Source organism: Mus pahari, chromosome 5 (genome assembly GCF_900095145.1).
Source record: "Mus pahari chromosome 5, PAHARI_EIJ_v1.1, whole genome shotgun sequence".
NCBI lineage: Eukaryota > Metazoa > Chordata > Mammalia > Rodentia > Muridae > Mus > Mus pahari.
The window spans coordinates 52,844,012-52,869,291 of NC_034594.1; the positions used below are offsets into that span (position 1 = coordinate 52,844,012).

At 53.1% G+C, this 25,280-nt stretch overlaps 4 protein-coding genes across 8 annotated transcripts in view; 2 read left to right on the forward strand and 2 right to left on the reverse strand.

The window, feature by feature from the left end:
* The first annotated feature begins 5,016 nt into the window (after positions 1 to 5,016).
* On the forward strand, positions 5,017 to 6,079 carry Gpbar1 (G protein-coupled bile acid receptor 1). The gene has a single exon (XM_021199360.1). The coding sequence runs from the start codon at positions 5,061 to 5,063 to the stop codon at positions 6,048 to 6,050; it is 990 nt and encodes a 329-aa protein (XP_021055019.1). The 5' UTR covers positions 5,017 to 5,060; the 3' UTR covers positions 6,051 to 6,079.
* Positions 6,080 to 6,303: 224 nt separating this feature from the next.
* On the reverse strand, positions 6,304 to 11,188 carry Aamp (angio associated migratory cell protein). 2 transcript variants are annotated; one of them, XM_021197460.2, is made up of 11 exons: positions 10,958 to 11,188; positions 10,342 to 10,500; positions 9,565 to 9,684; positions 8,870 to 9,009; positions 8,482 to 8,626; positions 8,191 to 8,274; positions 7,982 to 8,097; positions 7,782 to 7,885; positions 7,542 to 7,632; positions 7,236 to 7,390; positions 6,304 to 6,766 (listed from the first exon to the last, which is right to left on the reverse strand). In XM_021197460.2, the coding sequence occupies exons 1-11, from the start codon at positions 11,076 to 11,078 to the stop codon at positions 6,691 to 6,693; spliced, it is 1,311 nt and encodes a 436-aa protein (XP_021053119.1). In that variant the 5' UTR covers positions 11,079 to 11,188; the 3' UTR covers positions 6,304 to 6,690. The 2 variants fall into 2 exon arrangements, with proteins under 2 accessions (XP_021053119.1, XP_021053118.1); XM_021197459.2 differs by having other exon boundaries at positions 10,342 to 10,497; positions 10,958 to 11,187.
* Positions 11,189 to 11,384: 196 nt separating this feature from the next.
* Pnkd (PNKD metallo-beta-lactamase domain containing) overlaps positions 11,385 to 25,280 on the forward strand; it is a 69,551-nt gene continuing 55,655 nt past the window's right edge. Inside the window, exons 1-3 of one of the 2 annotated variants that reach the window (XM_021197476.1) lie at positions 11,385 to 11,592; positions 12,326 to 12,494; positions 13,589 to 13,950. In XM_021197476.1, the coding sequence (XP_021053135.1) occupies positions 11,526 to 11,592; positions 12,326 to 12,494; positions 13,589 to 13,781 (429 nt within the window). In that variant the 5' untranslated portion in view covers positions 11,385 to 11,525 and the 3' untranslated portion in view covers positions 13,782 to 13,950. Of the gene's footprint in view, positions 11,593 to 12,325; positions 12,495 to 13,588; positions 13,951 to 25,280 lie in introns of those variants that run through there. The other variant, XM_021197474.2, reaches the window with a different exon arrangement.
* Positions 14,720 to 25,280, reverse strand: part of Tmbim1 (transmembrane BAX inhibitor motif containing 1) — a 15,995-nt gene continuing 5,434 nt past the window's right edge. For all 3 annotated transcript variants that reach the window (XM_021197477.2, XM_029538505.1, XM_029538507.1), the window contains exons 2-12: positions 21,600 to 21,841; positions 20,335 to 20,429; positions 19,457 to 19,521; positions 19,287 to 19,340; positions 18,910 to 18,960; positions 18,143 to 18,182; positions 17,864 to 17,901; positions 17,633 to 17,720; positions 17,236 to 17,331; positions 16,344 to 16,397; positions 14,720 to 15,996 (exon numbers count right to left, since the gene is read on the reverse strand). In XM_021197477.2, the coding sequence (XP_021053136.1) occupies positions 15,850 to 15,996; positions 16,344 to 16,397; positions 17,236 to 17,331; positions 17,633 to 17,720; positions 17,864 to 17,901; positions 18,143 to 18,182; positions 18,910 to 18,960; positions 19,287 to 19,340; positions 19,457 to 19,521; positions 20,335 to 20,429; positions 21,600 to 21,801 (930 nt within the window). In that variant the 5' untranslated portion in view covers positions 21,802 to 21,841 and the 3' untranslated portion in view covers positions 14,720 to 15,849. The remainder of the gene's footprint in view (positions 15,997 to 16,343; positions 16,398 to 17,235; positions 17,332 to 17,632; positions 17,721 to 17,863; positions 17,902 to 18,142; positions 18,183 to 18,909; positions 18,961 to 19,286; positions 19,341 to 19,456; positions 19,522 to 20,334; positions 20,430 to 21,599; positions 21,842 to 25,280) is intronic.

Consider the following 25,280-nt stretch of genomic DNA (forward strand, 5'->3'; position numbering starts at 1 on the left):
AGTTACACTCTGGTTCTAGAATTTAGCCAGGTAAGTTCAGTTCTCTTTTTACAATGTTTTTAAAGGTGTGTGTGTGTGTGTGTGTGTGTGTGTGTGTGTTCGTGAGTGCAGGTGCCCTTGAACGTTGTGCTGTCTTACCTCAGATGATTAGATTGCCTCTGTTGGAGAGAGGAGAAGAGGAATCTCTAAATCTGAATGGAACAGGAAAGGATACAGATTGCAATAAGATGTGGGGCGGGAGGGGGTATGTTGGATAAGGAAGGAAAACACCCTAACCCAATCCATCAGTCTGCTTGTTGACGCTCATATGTGGCAGCTGGCATTCGGTTGCCTTTATATAGGGTCTGCCTGATGCCCCCTTACTCAATCTCTGAAACCTAAACAGAGAACATGTGTTAAGATTGCTAGGATTCAGCCAGGCATGGTGGCGCACGCCTTTAATCCCAGTACTTGGGAGGCAGAGGCAGGCAGATTTCTTAGTTCGAGGCCAGCCTGGTCTACAGAGTGAGTTCCAGAGAAACCCTGTCTCAAAAAACCAAAAAAAAAAAAAAAAAAAAAGATTGCTAGGATTCAAGGATCTCACACAGGATAGGACTGGGTTTCTTCTGCCTCAGCAACTGAATACAGATTTCTCAAAGCCAGCAAGCATCCTGGCCAGTCTGTTACAGTGTCTAGAAGGGACAGCCACATCAGCTTTAAGTGCAGGCCAACTGGGTATAAACCAGTGATCCTAGCACTTGGGAAGCTGAGACAGGAGGCTCAGGAGTTCAAGGTTAGCCAGCATGCTGGCCAATCTATTACAGTATCTAGCACAGGAGTTCTCAACCTGTAGGTCTCAAGCCCATTGGGGGTTCAAAGTACCCTTTCACGAGGGTCACCTAAGACCATTAAAAGACATAGATATTTACACCACAATTCACAACAGTTTACTCCATAATTTACAGTTATGAAGTAGCAACAAAATAATGTTATGGTTGGGGGAGAGAGGTACCGTTCACCACAACATGAGAAACTGTATTAAAGGGTAGAAGCATCAGAATGGTCGAGAACCACTGATCTAGAAGGCATGTTGTCCAAATCAGCTTCAAGAGCATGCCAACTGGGTGTGGTGGATGCAAACTAATGATCCCAGCACTTGGGAGGTTGAGGCAGGAAGACCAGGAGTACGAGGTTAGCCTGGGCTATATACCAAGACTCCGTCTCACTGGTGTGGGGCGTATTAAGCAGTCGCTGGGAAAACAGTTCAGAGTACAGGAAGTTTCATCTGCTTCCCTGGTCCAGAGTAACTGCTTTCAGACTTCCTAAAGCTCACCCACCCAGGCCCTACTGCATCAGGAAAATAAAACATGAAAGTGCACCAGGGAGATCCGGTTGGCTTCTGGGACAGTCTGGATGATCCAGCCCTGCACATGCTCTCCACCAGGAAAACATCAGGTCAGGGCCACACGCAGCCAGCAGAGGGAGTGTCTGAAAACTTGCACCAGGGGGCAAAAGAAACTGGCATGGCCGAGGGCTTGACAGTTACAGAGGAAGCAGATGAGCCGGTGATGGAGACGCTGAACTGAACACAGGACAGAACCCAGACTCTCCAGCTCCCACTGCCTGATCTGTCCCCCTCACACGCCATACCACTCACAGTGTTTAGACAGAACAGAGAAGAACCAGATATCCCGAATCTCTGGGGAAGGAGGCTGGGAACAGAAGACAGGCTTGTTTATTCCTGGCAGCCCCTATATCCAAAGTGTCTTGTACCATTTTAGACTAGCCCCAGGCTGAACTCTCCCAGAGCCTGACTCATGCCCCACTGCCGCTGCGTGGGACTGAGACTGTGTGCCGGCCAGCCCAGCCGGCATCCTGAAGGATGGATTGAAGACCTGTCTGCTTAGTCTCCCAGCAGAAGCCCCACCTCTCCAGGACCCTGGAATGTGTGCTGCAGGGCAAACGGTGCCAGAGTCCCCAGACCTCCAGCCCTTCAGGCTGCATCTCTCCAAGGATTGCTCTGTGAGGAGGTTGGTCTCATCTCCATTCCAGCTCACTCACTGCAGCCCCAGCCTGGTTCAGTCCTTAGGAAGTTTCCCCTCCCTTCGCCCTAAGGCCGCACTGATAAAGAGTGGAAATCGGACACAGAACTCTCGGCTTCCGCACTTCGAACGTGTCCTTCTCTCTACACCTCCTTTCCTCAGTTTTCCCGTAAAGCAAAAATGTCACCCCGTGGATGTCCCAGGCTCCCGGTCTGCCTTTCAAGGCAGAGCATTTGTTGGAAGGGGACAGGTGCAGAGACACCTGGTTCGTGTTACCTACTTTGCTGGAGGGGGACTCTTCTTTTCTTTGGTTGATTTGAAACAAGGTCTGACTATGTTTCTGAAGCTGACTGCAACTTACTGCAACCTGTACATTTGTCTCAACACCCAAGTGCTAGGACCACAAACCCACGTTAGGTAAGTACAATTTTGAGCTCCACTCCGCAGATAAAGAGAGTTGAGAGAACTTAAACAGTTTGCCCAAATTCACACAGTTAAAGCAGTGGGACCACCACCAGCCCTGTCATGCTCACTGTGGGGTATGCCTCTGAACCCGATGGAGGTAGAAGAGACAGCCATTGGTTGAGTTGACCTCCCCTTGGTACTGTCAAGCATTGTGGTACCCACAGGTCCCTATGTGGACATTCCCCACCGCAACTGCAACAAGTGACTTTTCCTTTTGGGAAGGTTTGACAATATTGAAACAGTCTCGCTGTAACCCAGGCCAGCCTCAGGTTTACCCTGATTCCACTGCCTCAGCTCCTACATGTCGGAAATCACAGATTTGCACCTCTACATCAGATCCATTTATGGCTTATGCATCTCCCAAAACTTGACTCAGAAACCATTCAGGATTGGGGATGTAGTTCCATTGGTAAGAGTGCTAACCTAACACCCATGAACTCATGAGTTCTGTAACCTGCCTGTAGTATGGTGGAGTGTAGGAGAACCATCGGACTCTGTGACACATAACCTGGGAGGTGGAGGGAAAAGGATCAGAAGTTCAAGGTGACACTCCACTACACAGGAGTTTGAGGCCAGCCTAGGCAATATGAGACCCCGTCTCACAAGAAAAGCTGAGAGGTATGAGGGTGACTGTAGACTCGGGAAGACAAGGCTGGATCAGGCCCCCAGCCCCACCTCCATCTCACATGCACACGATCCTTTGGTGTGTCAGCAGAAATATCTGACTGGTTATGGGCTGCTCCCTGGCACACTCAGGGTTTAAGACACCTAAAAATGGCTCTGTTAGTATGGGGGGGGGGGCGGGGAGTGTTGTGTACCAAACATTATTCATTAGCTGGAATGTGTTTCCCAGGTAATTAATGTCCGGCAATGACAGCAAGAGGGTTCTCAGAGGTAAGGAAACACCACCCAGGTTTCATGATGTAGTCGACTGCTAAGAAGGGTTCACTTACACAGGAGGGGGAGCCCTCTCAGTAAACGCAGTCAGGATGTGCCACGTCCCACCCCAGAGGCGGAGCCAAGACTGAGGTCCTCCAGCCTGGACTCCTCCATCCCTTCAGGAGTCCAGGCCAGAGTCTGAGCAGGCAAGCCTGGTTCCTGCTGTCCCCAGCACAGAAGGAAGCACCATGCACTCATTGACCAGGACACCAAGCATGGCCCGAAGACCTGCAAGAGTGGCTGATGTGACACTTTGATCCGCAGAGGAAGAGCTAGCAAGCACCACCTATTCTTAACAGCCATGTGAGTAGCCATACACCAGCCCCTCCAGGTCTGATCCTGAGGTCAACACTGCACTGGCTCAAGCCATTCAGGAGATATAGTCCACACCCCACCAGGACATTACCCCCTGATATTGATCTCTACCTTTCTTGCTATTCTGAGGGAGGCTGGTGCGGGTCCGAAGGGTGGGTCTCTAACTCAAGCCAGGTCTCAGTAGTTTAATAAAAGTGGATGGCGTAGGGAGAAAGGGAAACAAACTAGGGGGCTACGGGAGACGGAAAGCTAGGTCTGAGTGGCAGGCCGTGGGGGAGCCCGAAGGAGGCAGCCAGTGGAGGAGAAAGCATCAGGAGTGGGGTTTGGGAGCACTGGGAGGGAAGAAGAGCATCTTACAGCCCAAGGTAACCATACAGCTGATGCTGGTCCTAGGACAGAGGCCAGAGGAGCAGAGGGCAGAATCCTTCCGTATTGACTTTGATCCTAGCAACAGCAGATGCTCCTGTTGACAGGATCCAGGACCCCTCCCACTAGCCCTGCAATGTGGCCTGGGGCTGAGTCCAGGCAGCCAAGGAATAGCAAGTAAGCTAGAGTCAGTTTGACTGCTTTTCATTGTCCCCTGGTTTCAGCTTGTATTTAGAGGTGAGGGGGGGTCTTTGTTCTTAGTACCCCCAATTCCTTACCAAGCATCTCCCCACCCTCCCCTCCGGTTCCCAGGAAGGGCCCTGTTGCTAGTGTGGAGCGGATGAGTCAAGTTTATGGGCTGGAAGTCCTACCCGGAGGCTGTTCACTGATGTGTAACAGGCTCCACGTGTAGACAGGGTGGGGGTTCGGGAACAGAGCACACTGTGACTTCCCAGTCCTGGCCTTCGGGAGCCTCTCACCCAGTGGCTGGCCAGCTACTGTCCTCTCTTGGCACCCCGATGTGGGTAGGCAAAGATTGACAAAGGCTTTGGGGGAGGTTGCCTTCCAGTCTAGACAGACATAAACATAAGCTGCCCAGGGGCTGTGGGACTGCTGAGAGGCAAAGCTGCCTGTAGGAACTGTGGTTATCACCTGAAGTGTAGCCTCTTCTAAGAAAACACCAGAATTGATTTTCCAAGAGAAACCAAAAGCATGACTTCCCTATGTAGTTTTTTTTTTCTTTTTTCTTTTCTTTTTTTTTAAATTTTAAGTTGGCAACTGAGAAAATCTCTATGGGGGGGTGGGGGGAAGGTATGGCTCAGAGTCTGAATCGGAAGCCTCAGTGATAATGTGCTGTCCCCACCAGGGCAGTGACTGCAGGATCAACCTAACTCTGGCCACTCCTCCATCCAGGCGTACTGGCTGCAGCTCCAGACCCTCCATGTGCCAAGACCCATGATGACACCCAACAGCACTGAGCTGTCGGCCATTCCCACGGGGGTTCTGGGGCTTTCCTTGGCCCTGGCAAGCCTCATCGTCATCGCCAACCTGCTCCTGGCCCTAGGCATCGCCCTGGACCGCCATTTGCGCAGCCCACCCGCTGGCTGCTTCTTCCTAAGCCTACTACTAGCCGGGCTGCTCACAGGGCTGGCACTGCCCATGCTGCCTGGGCTATGGAGCCGGAACCATCAGGGCTACTGGTCCTGCCTCTTTCTCCACTTGACCCCCAACTTTTGTTTCCTTTCCCTGCTTGCCAATCTGCTGCTGGTGCATGGGGAACGTTACATGGCAGTGTTGCAGCCACTCCGGCCCCATGGGAGTGTGCGGCTAGCCCTGTTCCTCACCTGGGTCAGCCCCCTGTTCTTTGCCAGCCTGCCTGCTCTGGGCTGGAACCATTGGAGCCCCGATGCCAACTGCAGCTCCCAAGCTGTCTTCCCAGCCCCCTACCTCTACCTGGAAGTCTATGGGCTCCTGTTGCCTGCCGTGGGGGCCACTGCCCTTCTCTCTGTTCGCGTGTTGGCCACTGCCCACTGCCAGCTGCGTGAGATCCGCCGACTGGAGCGGGCAGTGTGCCGTGATGTACCCTCAGCCCTGGCTCGGGCACTCACCTGGAGGCAGGCTAGGGCACAGGCAGGAGCCACACTGCTCTTCTTGCTGTGTTGGGGGCCCTATGTGGCCACATTGCTTCTGTCAGTCTTGGCCTATGAGCGTCGCCCACCACTAGGGCCTGGAACTCTGTTATCTCTCATCTCATTGGGCAGCGCCAGTGCTGCCGCTGTGCCTGTGGCCATGGGGTTGGGTGATCAGCGCTACACGGCCCCCTGGAGGACAGCTGCCCAAAGGTGGCTACAAGTGCTTCGAGGAAGAGCCAAGAGGGACAATCCAGGCCCCAGTACTGCCTACCACACCAGTAGCCAATGCAGCATTGACCTGGACTTGAATTAGGGAAGCAGCAGCTACTGCTGCCTCCTAGAACGCTCTTCACTTCTTTGGATTGGAACCCTCATTCCATGAGACCTCACCCAGACCAAATAAATCTCTGGCCACCAGGGCAGGTTACTCCTTCCATATCTCCAGAAGTGGGAGGGGCCAGTGGACTGTTTTAGAAGGACCCAGGGACACACTAAGTACCGCAGGAAGACTCAACCCCCCGCCCCCCTCCATGCAGCCACCACAAAATGCACACAGACACTGCCAATGGGAAGTATATTTTATTTACATTTTTAAAATCTGTAACTAGTCTCTCTTCCTCCTTTCCTTTCCCAGAGACTTGGGAAGGGAAAGAACGGGAACCTCAAAGACCTAACCCCAACATACAAAGACGCACCCCATGGCTCACACCAGCGAATCAAAGTGAAAGAGACATGGCCTCCTACAAGGCCCCAGGGCTGGGCAGGGGAGGGAGGGCCTGGCAAGGCGGGTCTCCAGGGAGGAAAAGGACAAGGAGTAACAGGTCAGCTGAAGGGGTCGGAAAGCAGTCCAGTGGTCTCCCCTCCTCTTCCCTCTGCACCCCGCAACTCGGCTGGGGGCAGGGGCGTCCTTTTATCCCCCTCAACACCAAACACCATGCCAGAGGCCACAGCTGTTAACGGTCAGGTCTCTGGACACAAAATACTTTCGCTTTGTGGTCTCCTGATGTGGTCACCACCAGGGAAGCATCTCTGTAGACAGAACACAGGGGTCAAAGGACAGAGGAACCTGAGGCCCAGTGCAAGCCCACTCTCGGGGGTCCTGAGGCAGCGGCTCCAGCATCGCCTCTACCGTCAGTCCCCGCCTGAATCTGCACCTGCTTCTCAGACCCTCCTCCCAAAGCCAGGGAGCCGACTCAACTATGCCCATGCAGACTAGAAGAATCAGTGAAGGAAGCCCTAACATGGGAGGCCCACAGACCGAGCAGGACAGGTTCATTCTCTGCGTCAGGCCCCACAGTGGGTAGTTCACTGCCAATCGCTGGGACAGGGCTGGGTTCTAGGACTGACTGCACAGGTGGACGGGCGACATGCCTTTTATCACAGGATACAGCCAGGCATTGGGTCTCATTTCCCTTAGGAATCGCCTCCCATTCCACAAAGGACCTGTGCTACCTCACACTAAACCCACTTTCTAGAGCTGCCAGCCCACAATGCTTACTTGCTGAGGGCAAAGTCCAGGATCTCAGCAGTGTGGCCCCGGTAGTCAGTAAGCAGGCGGCCAGTCCGGGCATCCCAGAGACGTACGACACCATCCAGGCTACAGGTGTACACCACAGCAGTGCCAGCTTCCCACAGCAGCTGAACAATGCCCGACTGTCCCGGAACGTGACACAGTAACAGAGTAGGGCAGAAGTCAGGAGGGAGAAGAGAAAACCCCAACCCACCCTCAGAGGGACCAGAGGACAGGCTGCCCTTAGCCAGCACAACAGTCCCCTGAACAGGAACTAAGCCCAAGACATCACACCTGGTGCTGACATTGGTGCCGGAGTGTCTGCGTAGACAGGTCATAGATGGCCAAGGTTCCGTCCAGATAGCCAACAGCGGCCAGAGGCATGCTGGGAAGCAGGTGACACAAAGAAGGCTCTTGAGGCCCTAGACTCATATACCTTCCCTCCTCCTTGGTCCCAATACCTAGATCCCTCCTCAAAGCCACCTCCTCCCCCGGTCTCTTGGGTCTCCAGGCCAAGGTTCTGCTCACACTCACACACTGCAGAAGCCCAAGGACTCCACCGAGTTAGACTCACTCTCCTCCCCCTCTCCCAGGCTGGGCTGGGAGGCGACTGTCTCAGGCCTGAACACACCCACCACCTACAGGTAAGAAAGAGGCTCACAGACCTGGGCAAAGAGGGAAAGGACAGGGGAGGAGGGGCAGAGGGTTCAGACAAAGAAGCCCAGGCTACTGACCTTGCCAGTGGTGGCACTGACCAGCTTGGCCTGGCAGTCTACAGAGCCAGTCAGGATTAGGCTGCCATCCTGGTTGGTGGCTACACAGGTCAGAGGGCCCTGATGACCCTCAGTCCCTAGAACAAGCAGGTGGACAGAGGCTCTGAGTCCTGTACCTGGCCCTCAGGCTCCTCCCTCAAAGCCAAGGAAACCGCCCCGCCCCCGGATACCTTTCAGTACATGGATGGGGCTCCCTTGCTTGAGGTCCCAGATCCTGACGGTACCATCTTCATACCCTACCACAGCTCTCTTCCCTAAGGACCAAGGCACGGGTAACCAGAGGACAGAGGACACTCAGACACGCCAAGGAAAGAATGAGCAGGAAGGATAGAGTAGGGGGTCCCCAAATTCCCCCTGGAGTCACAAGTAAGACCAAGTATAGGGCAGGAGACTGGAATGACTGAAGTACCCCCAAGTCCCTGGATCCAGCTCTACCCCCAGGAAGAGATAATTGCTCTCACCATCAGGGAGGACGCGGCCACAGGTTGCAGGGCAGTTGGGCCCCTGAAAGGTCTTACAGTCACCATTCGGGACCTTCCACATCCAAGTGTTGCCATCGGCTGTGCCCGCCAACAGGACAGGGGCCCGAGGGTGCCACTCCATCCACTGGTCAAAGAGGGAGGATCAGCAGGCAGGGCCTGCTACCCAGCCTACCTAAGTCCATGAGCCGCATCCAAGGCGTGACCTTCCAAGGTCAGCGACAACTTTACAGGTGAACAGATACATTGCTAGAGCTGAGCTGCTATGGCTCTAGGCAAACTTCTCCAGGCTAGATCTGGATCCGCCTGCCTGCCGCTACCCCTCTCACTTAAGGTTCCCCAGAGTAGAAGCTCACTCCAAGGATCTCACCTCCAGGTCTCCTGCTTCAAAGGACCAGACTTCTTCCTTGGTGTCTACCTGCCAAACTTTCAAAAGACCACTCATGTCCCCTGTGGCCACTAGGGTGGAATCGTGACTGAAACCAGCGCATGTCACTGAGTCTTTGTGGCCTGCAGCAAAGAGAAGTAGGCAGATTTTAAATTCAAATTTGCCTAAGAGATGTAACAAGTTTGAGACTGGTCTTGCCAACATCCAAGGCCAACCCAACTATATAACCTTTAAAAAGAAAAAGTGGCAGAAAAAAAAAAAATTGAAAAATACCTAAATGCTGGGGACAGGTGACTCATGCATCTAGTGACCATTTAAAAGCAACTGAGCAGAAAAGAAAGTAGGAGGACCTCAGCAGAGAAGGGGCCAAACTTGCTGCAGCTCCAGGGATCAGCCACTCCCGGTTTCCCAAGAACAGATACTACTGGCCCCACTGTTAGCAACCAGAGCCTACTTCTTTATGCCTCTGCCGACTCCTACCCCAGCACCATGCTCATCTCAGCCAGCATCCCTTGGCCTATTAGCATGTCCTGTTCGCATGCCTGTCAAACAGTTATTCTTCCATTGTGGGTCCCTGGATCCAGCACAAGACAGAGGCTAGTAATTCCCAGGGCTGGGTAGTCCCAGGGGCCCCCTACCAGGATGTCCAAAGGAACATAACCTCCCCAGCCTCTCACCTGCACACTCAAAGAGCAGCTCCCCATCACCGAGCCTCCACACGAAGGCCTTGTCGTCTTCGCCCCCCGTCACTGCCAAGGTGTTGGTTTTGGGGTCCAGGCTCACACAAAACACAGACGCTGTCCCAAGACATAGTCCATGAGAACGGGGATGGAACCGGGCTCTCACCTAGAGTTCTGTCTTTCAGGAAGCACACCCCCTTTCCCAAAGCCACACATAGTTCCTCTTTCCTGGGAAGGCTGCATCCAGTTCTTGTCTGGAGCCTCAGATTGTGAGAGAAACCCTTCGCGAGCCCACAAAGCTCTGTGTCCTCCTCTGGAACATAACTCCCTGCTGTGCTGTCCCCCTTGACATGCTCTCTGAGGTGCAAGCCAAGAGGTGGCTTCCTGTGCACAGCTGACAGCACTGGCCATACCAGGCTAGGTATGAATTAAGTTATGAAAGTTTCATGAGGCTGGCATCTGAGATTATTATTAATGCTCCTTCTGGAGTGTAAACTAATTTCCACTCAGGTTACTTCCATTCACTTTCATCCAAGATAACTTTTTTTTTTTTTTAAGAATACCAAGATTCAGAAAGCTAACAAAGCTGACAGAACGCTACACAGCCGAGGTAGGATTCGAATCCAGGGGGTCTCACTTAACCTCAGTGCCCTACGGCCCTTCCTTTGAATAGCCTGCAGGCCAAAGTAGGTGGCTTTCACGCTGGTCTCTCCCAACGGGCAATACTCAAAAGCCCATCCAAACTGATCTGAGACGATCCCTTCAAAGGCCTACCTGAGTGCAATGCAAAGGTGACCTCACTATCATCCGGGCCCTCCATGCTACCGACCACCCCTTCCTGGGGTTCCAAGACCCAGCCCTCGTCATTGCCCTCTTCTTCTTCTTCCTCTTCCTCAAAGTCCACGTCTTCCATCTCCTGGGCCAGATCATCTGCTTTGGGAGAAGCGTTAAAAGATGGGAGCTCCAAAGATATAGAAGGAATGGGGTAAGGGTTAAAGAATGAAAAAGGTGGAAGCTAGGGTGGGTCGTGTGGCCAAAGGTTAAGGTGTTGTCCCACACGTACCGAGCAGGAAGAGAGCACTTGGGGGGCGGGGAGGGGGAGAGAGGCTAGGTCTGAAGAGCTGGTGTTGGCCAGCGACCGTGTGGGAAGAGAGGACAGAGGGCATGATGGGAAGGGGGTGTGTGAGGGGAAGGGCCAGGGGAGGCGTCAGGGAACCCCCACCCAGCCAGGCCTAGAAACTAAAGGTGGGGGGTAGGGGAGGAGGTCTGGAGAGAAATGTCGGTAGGAACGACCGGTAGGGAAGGGGGGAGGGGGACTGGAGAGAAGCAGGGGTCAGAGGCCAGGGGTGAGCGCCTCTTGTCCCGTGGCCTCAGGAGCGTCAGTTCTCACCCGGGTCCGGCGGGCCTGGATCCAGCTCTACCACCTCAATGATCTCTTCATCTCCGTGAAAGCTCAGAGTCTCCAGAGGCGGGGTGTCAGCGGCCGCTCCGCTCTCCGATTCGGACTCCATGCGGCGAAAGCTACCGATCCACTTCTCTGGGCCCAAACGCCTCCCAGAGTCAGCTCTGCGCGACGACGCGGAACTCGAGCCCCTCCTCCCGGGAGGAAGTAGGCGTAGGTGACTCCCGGCCGAAAGAGCGACGGCATCCGGGCCAATAGCGACAGTGGTGGACTAACAGAGCCGCCAATCATAAGGCAGATCTAGGATGACCAGGCCGGGGCGTGGCGGGAGAGCCCAAGCTCCACCCTACATGACTCCGCCCCCAGCTGGAGGGAAACAAGCGAGCGTGCGCGCCTCCGGGGTCTCCTGGGAGGAGTAGTTCTCCCGGGCCCGCTACGCGGACTTCTGGGAAATGTAGTTTTTGCTCTGTAGGCAGGACGGAAGGCGCGGGGGAGGACCCTTACGCAAACTACAATTCCCGACGGGGAGCGCAGTGAAGGGGGGTGGGACCCGAACATGGCCGCGGTGGTAGCTGCTACGGCGCTGAAGGGCCGGGGGGCGAGAAATGCCCGCGTCCTCCGGGGTAAGGAGAGGGACCCTCGGGAGGGCAGGGTTTTAAAAGATTCCGTTTCCTTCACATCCCACCCAGCGCGACGGCAGGAAGTCAGCATGCCAAGGGATGCCCACACCTCTCTGCAAGATCTTAGAGAGTCTGGGGGTGAAAAGATGCTCTAGAGGTCACCCAGTCCAACCCCTGCGTTTTAGGTTGCGCGGCGTGTCTAGGGTCTTATTGGTAGAGAGGGTACCAAAGGAACCTTTAGACTCCCGCGCCCCAGGGGTTTCACACTCACCGCAGTGCAGAGGAGAGAGCCCTAGGCACCTGGAGGCTTGAGTTCTAGCACTGAGTAATTAGCGGTTTGACCTTGTGCGAAGCAGCTTGTCTCCGGGCTTCAGCTTCCACTTCGACGGGATGGAGTTAGTTATCCTTAAGGATAGCTAAGGTCCTGCAGTTTTAAAACAGTTCCCCGGATTTCCTTCATACGTATGTCTCCCGGTGAGTTCCTCTGCAGTCCTTCCCAGCCTGACTTCTGAATAGAGAACAGCAGCGAAGCTCACTGCCTTGGCACCAGGGTGAGGAGCCCGCAGTGACGTGGAAGTAGCTTCCAAAGGTGTCACCCGATGGCGATTTTCCCATTTCTCTTTAGAGTCTTCACTGCACTTGTTACTCCAGACTGCAGTCACTCCCCTTCCTCAAATCTCAGCCACTCTTCCCCTTCCTCATCTCCCATACTGACGTGCTGTACTTTAATTCACAGGGATCCTCTCTGGAGCCACAGCTAACAAGGCTTCCCAGAACAGGACCAGAGCACTGCAGAGCCACAGCTCACCAGAATGCAAGGAGGAGCCCGAGCCCCTCTCCCCTGAGCTAGAATACATTCCCAGAAAGAGGGGCAAGAACCCCATGAAAGCCGTGGGGCTAGCCTGGTGAGTTTAACTGCTCCCTTTGCCTACCAGTGGGGAGTGCACCGGAAGGTGTGGGGACCTAGAATCTTCTCCGAAATGCGGGTGGAGAACTGAATCCAAGGGAAGGAAATTGCTGGAATCAAGGGATGGACTCTCAGAAGAGTGGGGGTGGGGGGGGAGGGGAGGGTGGAAAAATATGTAAAATTGGGGGATAGTGGCTTTTCTGTGGAGCAAATTGAGCTGAGCTGATTTGAATTTGAGTCACTGGATTCTTCCTTCCCTTTGGGAGCGGGGTTAACATTCCAATCCCAGTGATTAAGTGTCAGATTGTGTTGTGTAGAAGCTAGAGGTGTTTCTGTGAGTTCTGTGGTTCTGATTCTGGCCTTAATACATATCACTAAAGTAAAAGGAAGGGAAATTAATATTTTTTTCCAGCAAATGTCTGAGGTATGACAACAGTACTTTGCCATATAACGTTTTAAGCTTTCTGAGGTAAACCTTGCACTTCCATCCCTCCAAGGAGGGAACTGAGGCTCCCAGCTGCGAGTGTCACCAGCTCTCATGGCTTCCTGTTCTTTGGCCCTTACCAAGGCCCTCTTTCAGTTGTAGCTGCTAAGACTGAGAGTTGGTTGATGTACCTTAGTGGTTGTGCACACGCTTTAACATTCTTGAAGCCCTGAGTTCAGTTTGCAGCACCGTAAAGAAAAATAAAGAGGTCTGGCAAAGGACATGAGACAGTGTATGCAGGGAGGTCCTTTGCTAACTCAGAGCAAGCCTGGGCTACTTAGGCTATCACACAGAAGCAGTCAACACAAGTGAAGAGGCTCATGAATATCAGCCATAAGAGGAGAAATGAAGAGGCAGGTAGGACCACACTGGGCTTTGAGTACTATGCCTAGGAGTTTGGAGTTGGCCAGGATGTAATAGAGAACTATTACGGTTGTCTAAAGCAGGCAGGCGCAAGAGGCTCTGGTTTGTGGGGTCCCTCCAGCACTCAGCATAAAGATGTCTCACCACAGCATTTGTGCAAGTGACCAAGCTGGCCTGATTCTTATAGCTCCTCTGACTCAGTCCCAGTCCCTGCCCAAACCCGGTGCACATCTCCCCATCCCTAGGGCCATCGGCTTCCCCTGTGGTATCCTCTTCTTCGTCCTCACCAAGCAGGAAGTGGACAAGGACCGATTGAAGCAGATGAAGGCTCGTCAGAACATGCGAGTGTCCAACACGGGCGAGTATGAGAGCCAGAGGTTCAGGGCTTCACCCCAGCAAGCCCAGTCCCCTGAGGTTGGGTCTGAGGCCCAGACCTGACTGAGGATCACTGCACCTTGTGCTAGACTATGGACTGCCGTCCTGTGTGGCCATGGCTCCTGAGGCCCACCAGAGGGCGCAGGATGCCCAAGCTGCTGCCAGCACCCAACTCTTCCACATGGTGGAAGGAGCCAAACGCAAATAAAGTTATTAAGTACTGGCATGGAAAGGAGGCCAGGTTGAATTTGTAAGCCCCCCGGGAGGGAGGGTCAGAGTGGAAATAGCTCTCCTCCCTGTTCCCTCACTGATCTGTGTTCCCAGATGGCTGAAGTAACCACAGCAAGCCTAGGAACAGGCTCTGGAGACCCAAGTCTTAAGAGCGACTGGTTAGGAGGGTAGCTACCCATGCAGCTGAAACTGGTTAAAATTAGTCAGGCATGGACATCTTTAATCTCAGCACTCAGGAAGCAGAGGCAGGTGGATCTCTGAGTTTCAGGCCAGGGTTCCAAGACAGCCAGAGCAAAATAATAAAGAGACCTTGCCCCCCAAAACAAAAGAAACCAAAAAATCAAATGTAGCATTCAGGGTGTGGAAGAAAAATTAAAATTAAAAAAGAAAAAAAGTGCATCTAAATATGTCAACCTCTCTGGGCCTTTTCCTCCTTTGTCAGAGAAACTAGTTTCCAAGAGATTCTAGAGCTGTGATCTAGCCCCTTCCCTATAAAGATGGAGCTTCCTGGGGGAGTTAAAACTAGGCAGGTTTTACAGAGGGTTCATGGCATACACGGGATCCTGCGGGATGGCTGAGAAGCCCCCCCCCCCCCCCGGAGCCAGTGCTTCTGGAGCCAGTGCTGCAGACTTGAGCTCCGTTCCGCAGGCAGCTTTTACCATTTCAGCAGCCTGTCTCACCCAACACCAAGAACTGTTCCAGGAAAGTCTGCTTGCTTCCATATACCGGGTTCCCACCTTATAGTTAAGAAAGCCACAGCTACTCAAGGGTCTTACTGCCAAACATAAAACTTTATTACATTTCTAGTTGTGTCCCTTTGTGATATATTCAGAATCAAGTACTGAACAGAACAGCTCTATGTCCTTGGGCTAGTAAGGTTTCTACCCCACCTGATAAACCAGCTTCTGTCCCCATCCTGGTACCAGCTGGAGGCACTTGGATTACATAGACAGCAGCAGCCGGCTTGAAGAGGGGGTTTTAGTCTCAAGTCTCCCAATGGGAATACAGAACAGATTGAACTTGTGTACCAGAGTAGACTTCAGTGTTTCTCAGACCAGAGAGGGTGCCCAAGGCACTTTCCCTGTCCCCACTTATCTCTCACCCAGACTGCTTCCCAGCCACACCCAGAATCCCACAATCCACCTCACCTGCTGACCTCCACCTCTGTGTGTCAGAGCAAAGTAGGAGGTCCCTCTAGGTGGATTTTAAAAGCCTCAGACGGCCCCAAGGCACTTTGGGTCTGGATGGTAGCCAGGCTGGGCGCCAGGCAGGGTGGATGCCATTCTAGGATTGCCCCCATACTGAATAAACTCTGCTCACTTGTCTTTTTCCCAAGCCCAGATAAATAACTGATACATGTTACTGGAAGATGGGGTTGGAACAGAGAGACCCCAGGGCACAGATCTCTCCTAGCTTCTAAAGCTAAGAGATGCCAAGCCTAAAGAGTTCAGGCAGCTTAAGTGGTCTCTGAGCACTGGAGCTGGAGGCAAAGCATCTGGCTTTATTGGATCCAGGAGGGGGACAGCACCAGCTCCTAGCCTAGAACCCTGTAGCCGAGGTGGGAGGGGAGCCTCTTCACCTCAGAACGCCTGAGTTCACAGGCTCCCTCCTCCCCTACACACACACACACACACACACACACACACACACACAGTTTGGTGCATACTCGTTGTGGGTAAAGGGAAGGAGATACACCTTCAGACTAGTTCCAAGCCCGCCAAGGGCTAAGAGGTGCTAGTGATCCCAGTATCATGGCTCTCACAGAACACAGCCAGAGGTCCTCCCATCTCCAGGACAGAGAGGAAACTGAGCAGATTACTTGAGGGGAGACGGGATCTAGGGCCCAGCCCAATAGGAAAGGGCGAGTCCCAGGCCAGTGAAAGGGACATCTCTCTTTCTCTCAGTCTCTACTTCCTACGAGCTGGAGCACGAACGTGAAGATATAGACTATATCTGTGTAGATCTGTAGGGCGCCTGTGATGTAGTCCTCCGGGCTGATGGTATGCTTCCGGTTCCCCAGGACCAGCTGTGTGTCATAAGCCAGGAACTGCAGGGAAACCAGACATGAGTGCCAAAGAGCTCAGTGTTTAGGGTTCACTTCCTGTCAGCACAATGTCCTGAGAGCCCTAGGCCAGCCATATAGCTCACTAATGGAGTCACTAAGAAGGAGCGTGATTTTACATGATTTCTGCCATTGAGCAGTTCACTTGTCTACCAGAGACTGACACACAGCTGTTACCCAGCCAGCAATGTGAACAGAGCACAGCAGGGATGTCAGAAACACGTAAAACACCTACATAAGAAGAGAACAATTGTCCATGGCTCCTCCCCTTCTCCCAAGCTGCCTAAACTTGACCATCTCAGCTCCCCTCCCAGAAGAGGGAACAAACTTACCAGGGTGAAACAGATGGCCCCCAGAGCTGCATAGACCATGTGGAGCCAGTAAATCTGTGAAATAGCACAGTACGGCATTAGGGAGCCAAGCAGGGCATAGCCAAAGCATGACCGAAGCAGGCCTTGGAGACCCAGCTGACCCGGGACTCCAGCTAGAGAGGGAAGCAGGTAGGGAAGCTGCCTCTCTAGGGTCCCCATCCTGCCTCTAGATCCTGGGAGAAACTGAGAATGTGATTTATCTGCCAGAGACAGCAAAGGCTGTCCCACAGTGTCCACGTTAGCCCATCAGCCCACTGAAAGCTAGTGAAGTCCAGGAGTGTCTACTGGAGGTCCTGGAAACAAGCCAAGCCCAGCGCATGCTGTTTGAAGAGCCTGTGACAGTGAGCTCCCAGGAGCCAGCCCATGGATGCAGCTCACTGACTCCTACAGACCACCTTAGGGACAGTTTAGAGAAGCCCATTGACAACCTGCCACCCCGTTCAACACTCCTGCCAAGTGCCTATACACAGACCAGGACCAGCCATGGTGAGGGGGGCAGCACTTCTCGTTCTGATCCTTCCCCTCCAGCCCTGTGTTCCCCCCTTAGCTGACTGGAAGCAAAGCATGCAGCAGAACCAGCAATCTCGGGGCCCCTTCCATCCTGGCCTGACTTAGTCCTTCACAGACTCGGCTAACCTACCAGTTCCTGTAGGAACCAAGTGGTGCTATCCAGGACTTAAGGGACTGTGGTTTATCACCTGCCTGAGAGAAATCTGTTATACCCTAACGCAAAAGGGATGGTATTGTGTGGTGCCTGCACTGGCCAGTGGAGAGGTGTGTGAGCCAGACCCGCCCCTGCTCCACAGGAAGTCTGCTGCCTGGGTTCTACTTGCCCTTCTAGCAGGACACTCACATATTTAAAGATCAGCACTATGCTTGTGACAATACCGGTCACCGTCAGCACTATTCCCAGCACACAGAAGAGGCCTGTACACGAGGTGAAGTCCACCTAGCAGAAAGGGAGAACGAGGCTCGTCAGATAACTGCCATCCTTAGCATCCCAGAGGACTGACCCTGAGTCCCAGTGCTGCTCTTGGGGGCATGGCAGTGACAGTCACATGCTAAGGACACATATCATACAGGAAGCAACTTGTCAAGTGCAGACATGGGTAAGCTAGGGAGATCTCTGGTCTGCAAGGGTCTGAACCCTCCCAGGCCTGCCCAAGTGCTGAACCCAAAGGGTTGTGTGTGTGTGTGTGTGTGTGTGTAAGAGGGCAGGGTGGCCAGGGAAGGGCCTTCCCCATCCTCACCTTAGTCTGAAAGCAGAAGATGGTGACAGAGATGGATACCACAGCGGTGATGATCATTGCTATGATGACAGCTTTGGTTTCATACATACTGGGGAAAAGGAAGCAGCGTTGAGATGGGCCAGAGGCAGAAGCCGTACATAGACTCCCTGTGTTCAGGATTGTGCCCACTGTCCATCCAGCCTTCCATGACATTCCCTCCCCAAGAGCATGGAGAATTGTCTCTGAATATACCTGGAAATAGTGCCTGTCACAAAGCCCAAAGCCAAAGTCTGTGGGAAGGAGAGAATGAGGCACACAGTTAAGAACAGCATGAGCTATTGAGTATGGCTCAACACGTACCAGGCTCTAAGTTCCAGCCCCAACACTGTGGTCGCCATGACCCTGCAGGAGCTGGGGGTAAGTTTAACTGTTGGGAAGAACAGCCACAGAAAGCAAGAGCAGGGCCAGCCAAGGACAAGGGTGTCCCCAACCTTTCCCCGAGTGGGTCTTCCACTTCCCTTCTAGACTTACAAAGATGATGAGCAGGATGATGTTCCATGGGAATCGGCGCCTGGAGACAGAGGGAGGGAGGGAGACCCTGGTTACCTGTGGGGCCTTCAAGTTTCAGCAGCTCCTTCAGCAGAAGTCCTGAGAAATGAGTCTTTTCCTTAGGGAGGGTACTCAGGTATTTACACAAAGGATAACCTAAGACAGTCCTTCCCTGTGGAGCCAGCATGGCCGGGACTTGTTTAGAGCTCGCATGTCCCCTGTGTGACTGTGACAAAGTCCCTTAGCCTCTCTGAACCTTGAATTCTTCCTGATAGAGATGTAGTAACTTTCCCTTTTATGTTTGTAATTTTTTATTACGTCGGTGTATGTGTGTGTATATGCACCACAGCACACATATGGAGATCAGCGGACAGCTTGTAGGAATCATTTTCTTTCCAACATGTGAGTCTCGGGCCTCAAACTCAGATCATTAGGCATGGTGGACAGTGCCTTTACCTGCTGAGCCGTCTTGCTACTTCCTCCCTTTTTGATTTTCTTTTCTGTCTATTAAATAAATGCTCAACATGGTACATATCTTGTATATATGAGTCTCCCATATCTTGTAAGACAGATATAGCCAGGTGGGCATTGCACACTACTCCGTAACACAGCTGGCCTCTTGTCCCTCATCTCCTGGTAGCCTACTACTCCTGGTAGGCTCTCTCCACTGTACAAATCCTTTTCCTCTTACAGTGCTCTGTCCCTGTCCCACTTTCTGCCCTCCTCTTGTCAGGATCTCCAACACTCACCTGGGTCCCTGGCAGCAGGCAAGGGTCAGGTAGGTGGCAAGGAAGACAGCACTGGGGGAAGAGATGGGACATAGCTATAGGACGCGACACCCCCCGGCCTGCTCCTAGCCCAGTATGACCTGAAGGCAGTGCAAGGTGATGATGAGAGCCTGCACAGCACCATGAAACCTTCACTTCATCACCATGTGTCTGCCTGGTCCTGTCCTGTCCCAGCACTCCGTGATGCTACTCCTCCTCAGGTTGCTCTTCTGCCCCTGACTGGAGACTGGCACAGTTTCTGAGAAGCCCTCTCTCCTAGGGCATAGTTCTGCCCTGAACAAAGCCAGTCAGCTGCCTCCTGTCCCCCTCCCATCCCGGCAGCAAGACCCTGCACTCACTAGGACACGTAGTACACAGCCACATTTTTCCTCACATATTTGCCGACTGGTTCCCTGTAAAACAGAGGACGCCAAGAAAAGAGTCATCCTGTGGCTGTCCACCTCCAGCCAAGAGCCACCCCTCCATGGGCAGCCCAGCAGGTAACCCAGGCTGGGAGAAGGAGACTCACACAAAGGTGAAGATTGCAATGATGGCCACAGTGATGAGCAGCTGGACAGAAATGATGCAGTACACCTAGAACAAACAGCCAGGGGTATGGCTCCCATCTCATACCAGCCTCTCCCACCCACCTCACCCCCAACATGTTAGTGGTACAAGGGGCCTCCTTTTAGTTTGAAAGGCTCAGTGGTTAAGAACATATATTGCTCATGGACCTGAGTTCAGATCCATCAGGCAGCTCATAATTTTACATGTATCCAACTCTAGCTCCAGGGAATCTGATGCTTTCATCTGGATTCCTTGGATACTACACTCACATGTGTGCATACACATATACATGCATACACGCATACACACACACACACACACACACACACACACAACTAAAAATAAAATCAGTCTTGAAAAGATAAACAGTGATTGTAATTTGGAAGGCTCCACTTTTCAAGTTCTCAGAGAGTCTTCCCTGACTGCAGTCTGGCCTGGAAGGGACCCCTCTGCCACTCCAGCTGTTTCTTGGCCCCTTTCCACCTACCCAGCATCCAGCTTATAGTTAGCTTAGAGCTCACTGCTCACTTGCTCTGCCTGCTCCTGTACTAACAGCAGTTTTCTGTGACAAGGGTTGAAAGAAGGGATGTGTGGTGGTTTAGAGACAACATGTTTACTTCAGCTCCCAGTTGCTTGCTGTCTGACAGGACAGAGCAGGAAGGGGAAGTGCACAATCCAATCCCAGATTGACTCTGTCATCCCAAAACAAAGTCAGGGCAATGGGAATCATAGAGAAGTGAATCCCTTCTGAGGAAGGTGCAGAGGGAGGCAGCTAAGACACGTAACATGGGAATGTGTACCTAAACCAAGACCTCCCCTAAGCCCCAACCCATTTCTTACCTTTTGGATGAAGGAATGTCGGACTTTCCGGTCATCCCATTCTCCAGGACCAAAGCTGTCACTTCCTGCTCTCTCCTCTTCATTATAGTCATGGCCTAGGGCCAGAGGCAGATCACATCAAACCAACTGGGGACCTAGGACACATAGCCTCCATCTCAAAGCACCCCTGGCCTCCCTGTCTCAAACCAAGGCTCAGGTACCTCTGTCCAAGACACCCTTGTAACTCTCAGACTCTTATCAAGCTTGGGTTCTCTAGGCATCCTCAGAGTAAGCCCAGCTTGGCTTAGGTGAGAAAGAGCTGTGCTGTCAGCAGGCAGCTGCTGCGAGCTGTGTGCCCAGGGAGACAGGATAGTGGCATCACCATCTAGGAAGCAGCTGGCATCTAGGGAGTGGAACCGACTGGCAGAGCAGTGGCCTTGGGAGTGGAGTGCCAGAGAAAAAGAGGGAAGACTACACAGGAAGTAGGTACAGGGGGGCGTGGGCTGTCTACAGCAGGCTTCACAACACACAACACACAACCTGTGATACCTTAAGATCTGCCTCAGAATACATGTCCAAATAAGAGCTGGCCATACACTCACTGGCCCCGGGACACTGAAGCTACTGCAACCACCAACATTCCATGGATGCCTCTTGGGGAACTACTTCCAAAATCTACCCAGAAGGAGCTGGGGTACAGCTCATAGGCAGAGCAAATGCTTAATGACCTTGAGTTCAGTCTCTCATACCAAAAACAAACAAACAAGCAAACTCTGTGTGTGTGTGTGTGTGTGTGTGTGGGTGTGTGTATGCAAAATCTACCCCCAGGAGAAGAGGCTTACTATAGTCTAACCTCACCCTCACTGGACAGCCATGACATTCTGGCTGTTGGCAAAAATCAGACTGTATATAAAGGACGGAGATGTGTCAGCCCTATGATATTAAAAAGTGCTTAGGGTTCCTAAGAAAGGCATGGTGCCCACACACAGTGGCAACAGCCTTGTTGAGAAACAGAAATGGTTCCTTAAGGCAACCACTTAGAAGCCATTATTTCACCCAGATATTGTCTCTGGGTGTAAGTTCTAGTCTAAGTCTTAAGGCCTCAGTCTTCTTACTGACTACATAGGTCAGCAAGTGGCTGGAGGGAAGACCAGGAGGTTAAGGCGAAGGTGGGACAGGAAGAGAAAACGGTATCAAGGGGATGGTAGGAGGAAGGGAATGTAAGGCTTCCTCAGTCCCAAGCTCTACCTTGTCCCACCAACCCCCAGCCACCCTCCATGACTCACCATAGTTCATGGGCATTGGATGGACGGGAGGAACCGGCTGTGGGTAGCCAGCAGGATGACCGTAACCAGGTTGAGGGTAGGCAGGGTAGGCGGGATAACCACCCGGCAGGACAGATGGCTGCCCGTAGCCGCCTGGAGGTGGAGAGCCAGGGTACAGGGGGTTGTGGTCCTCATAGGGAGGTGGGGCAGTGGGATTGGACATGGCCACTCAAGGGCTGAGGGGAAACCCCAGCTTCTGGGACCTGCAATAGGAAACAAGCAATCAGTCATGAGTTACTGGCTGCCCACGCCACCCTTGCTCCTTTCTAGGCTATGTCTGTAGCTTACACATGCCACTCACTGCCCACAGGCCACCACCCCACTGGGCCAGCCCTTGGGTTTTATAATCTCTCACAGCAGCCTTTATCCGGGGCCTCCCCTGCCCTGGTCACAGGAGAGTAGGGTGGGGATTAGTCAGCTGACCAGCGTCACAGCCGAGCATCAGAACAGCACACAAGAATGGCAGCCTGGGAACTCCCTGTTCTCCTTTAAGGGAACCTGGCAGTGGTGGCCTGACAGCAGAGCCAGAGAAGAAGCTGCATGGCCCCTAGAAGAGCTTCCTGGTGAGTCACAGGGCTGGCCAGCTGGGACCTTTTGGAGGGGTCAACCCAGCCCCCATAGCAGCTGGCTGGAGCAACAGGCTTGAGGGCCAGATACAGGGTGGAGCCAAGCTAGAAGCTGAGCAGGAAAGAGGAGGGAGAAAACAATCCTGCCACTGTGCCAGAACTGCCAGGCCCCAGAGGGAGGGGCGTGGCTGGCAGCAGACAGGACTCTCCAGTTCCCATCCCATCACCGGGGCATGTGGCAGCCTGTGCCTGTTGCTCCCTTCGCTGGTCTTGCCAGAGAGTAAACAGTGCTCCGGAGCTCCCTGGAACGGGGTCTCTGGAGTCTTCCCAGCAGCAGCAGCAGCAGCAGCAGCAGCAGCAGCAGCAGCAGCAGCAGGGAGGGTCAAGGAAAGAAAGCCGAGAAGTGAGGGCACAGGATGGAATGCCTCTGACAGGAGAGCCCTGCAGCTTGCCTGAAGTTGCAGGTGCTACATTGATGCTCAAGGGAGCAGCAAGGCCCAGCGTAGTAAAGTGGCTCCCACAGTCCTAGAGCCAGCTGTTAGGAGCACACCCTGAGTGGCTCTGGTGGCATGAGTCCTTCATGCTTTGCTGTACTCACTAGGCCTCCTCTGCCAAGTTCATCACAGCCTGTACACCCTTAATGAAACGGCAGGCACATCCAGATATGGCAGAGTTGAGGACAGAGACAAGCTAAGGAAATGGTGTCTTTATTTCTTTCACAGAACCACCCCTTCCCATGTACACCCTGTGACAGAGTTACCCCCTGCCCTACAGGAAAGACTCGCAGATCCAGGTCAGCCACACCTTCAGGGCCGCTGCTGGAAGCAGGAGAGTCCCAGCTTCTCTTTCAGGGCACCAGTGCAGCTCAGAGATCAGATAGAGGACACGCACGGCTCCTCTCAGGACAACGGGAGTTATTCACAAGGAAAATCAGTGAGGATCGGGTAACAGGCCAGGTCTCTGAGCAGGTCACACTGAGGAGAGCTGTTCTTCATCTCCCCAGAGCAAGAATGTGTCAAGCCAGAGAGAAGAAAGTCCTTCTAGAGAGGAAGGGTATGAGAAGTGAGCCGAGCAGGGAAGCATGGAAGTCAGCACTGAGCAGGGCAGAGCAGCTGGAGAAATGGGACCCCCAGAGTGGAGAGTCTAAGATCAGCCACTGGGACTGGATTGGAGAGCCCGAGTCCATGAAAGGCCAGAGTAATCACAAGCAAGATAAAAGAAGCAGGTTTTTCCTGCCCCAGCCTTTGGAGCAAAAGCCTTGTTCCCCTAAGTCCTACTCCTTCCCTCTCCAAGTCGCCTCCGAGCCCACAGGAAGGATGACATCCATCCCCTGGTGGACGGGAAGAGGACAAAGCAGGCTACCTGTGGTATAGAGGTGCCTGACATTTCACTGTGGCTTTTATCTCAGTAATCTAGGTCTATATGAAATCCTCCGGGGGGTGGGGTGGGGGTGCAGGCTGATGGCTAAACAGGCCTAAAAGGCTCTTCCAGGAAGGGCCCTGTTGTTAGAGTACAACTGTGCCACCAAACCATGATGTCCCAATGACCTGGCCCTTCACTTTAACAGAGTATGTGGGAAATGGGGTGCTTGAGTGGTCTCAGGGCTCAATGACAGCTCTAAGAGCTGACTGTGACCCGGGAAACTGACCATGCAGGGCCCTCTCCTCTTCCCATTGAGGGGCTGTAGTGACTCACTGCCAGGGATGTGACTCCAGGGTCAGGGCAGCTCTGCTGCTGACTCATAGGCCTCCCTCCTGTCCTCCCTGGCCCTGCCCTGTCATGCTGGTAGTCATGCTGGGAGGAATTTGCCAGTGGACTTGCCTGATCCCAGCATAGGTCTCTGAGTCCTCCGCCACCTGCCCTTTAGAACCAGAGACGATGTCATGCGTCAGTGTCCCCACCTGGGAGATGGGTTCAACACCACTTAACAGTGCCTCCCAAGGAACCGTCAAAGTTAAGAGAGAGTATGCACACTTAGGGGGTGGAGATATGGCTCAGCCATTAAGGACACTGGCTGCTCTCCCAGAGGACCTGGGTTCAAGTCCTGGCACCCACATGGCAGCTCACAACTGTCTGTAACTCTACTTCCAGGGGATCTGACACCCTCACACAGACATACAGGCAGGCAGAACACCAATGCACATAAAATAAAAATAAGTTAATTTAAAAAGAAATGGAAAGAAAGGAAGGCAGGCCTGAGCTCTTAGAACAATGCCCAGCCTAACTAGGGATGCACGCTGGCTGTTTTCAGCTGTGATCTCACTAACTCCTAACTCCGTAGAGTAGGACAGCAGGTGAGCAGTGTATTACAGATGTAGAGTTCGACAGCAGGTGAGCAGTGTAGTACAGAGACACCAAGGTTTAGGAGAGTGAAGACAGGTGTCCAGGGACACCTCACCAGGGTATAACAAAGTCAAGGCTTACCCCCAAGGCTGACTGACTCTGGTGTCCCTTTTGAGTCCCTTATTTGGATAGTCTGTCTATCCCAATTTCTCAGCCATCTCCCATGGCTTTGGTCTCCAGTAATAATAGCAGGCTTACACAGAAGTGGATGCCCCTCAACAGTGTACTCCAGTACCATCCACCAGCACAAGGAGACTCAAAATGTCAGATTCTAGACACCTACCCACTTAAGACAAGCTGACCCTAGGCTGCAATACAATCCTGGCTGTCCGACCTTGGTGCAAGAGAGTAAAACCCTTGTTTTGTACCAGCGAGAAAGTTGCCAGCCTCTGCCACACTCGCCACTGAGCCATGGCATGGACGATATTTGTCAGACCTAAGGCTAGCACTGCCTTAGGGCCAGTGGTCAGTCATTCTCCTAGCCAGGCTGAGGCATGGGGACAACTAGAGAAGGAAACAAGTAGGAAGAAGGACAAGGACAGAGAAAAGACCTGGAGACAGCCCGGTGTGGTGGTGCACGCCTTTAATCCCAGCACTCGGGAGGCAGAGGCAGGCGAATTTCTGAGTTGGAGGCCACCCTGGTCTATAGAGTGAGTTCCAGGACAGCCAGGGCTACACAGAGAAACCCTGTCTCGGAAAAACCAAAAGAGAGAGAGAGAGAGAGAGAGAGAGA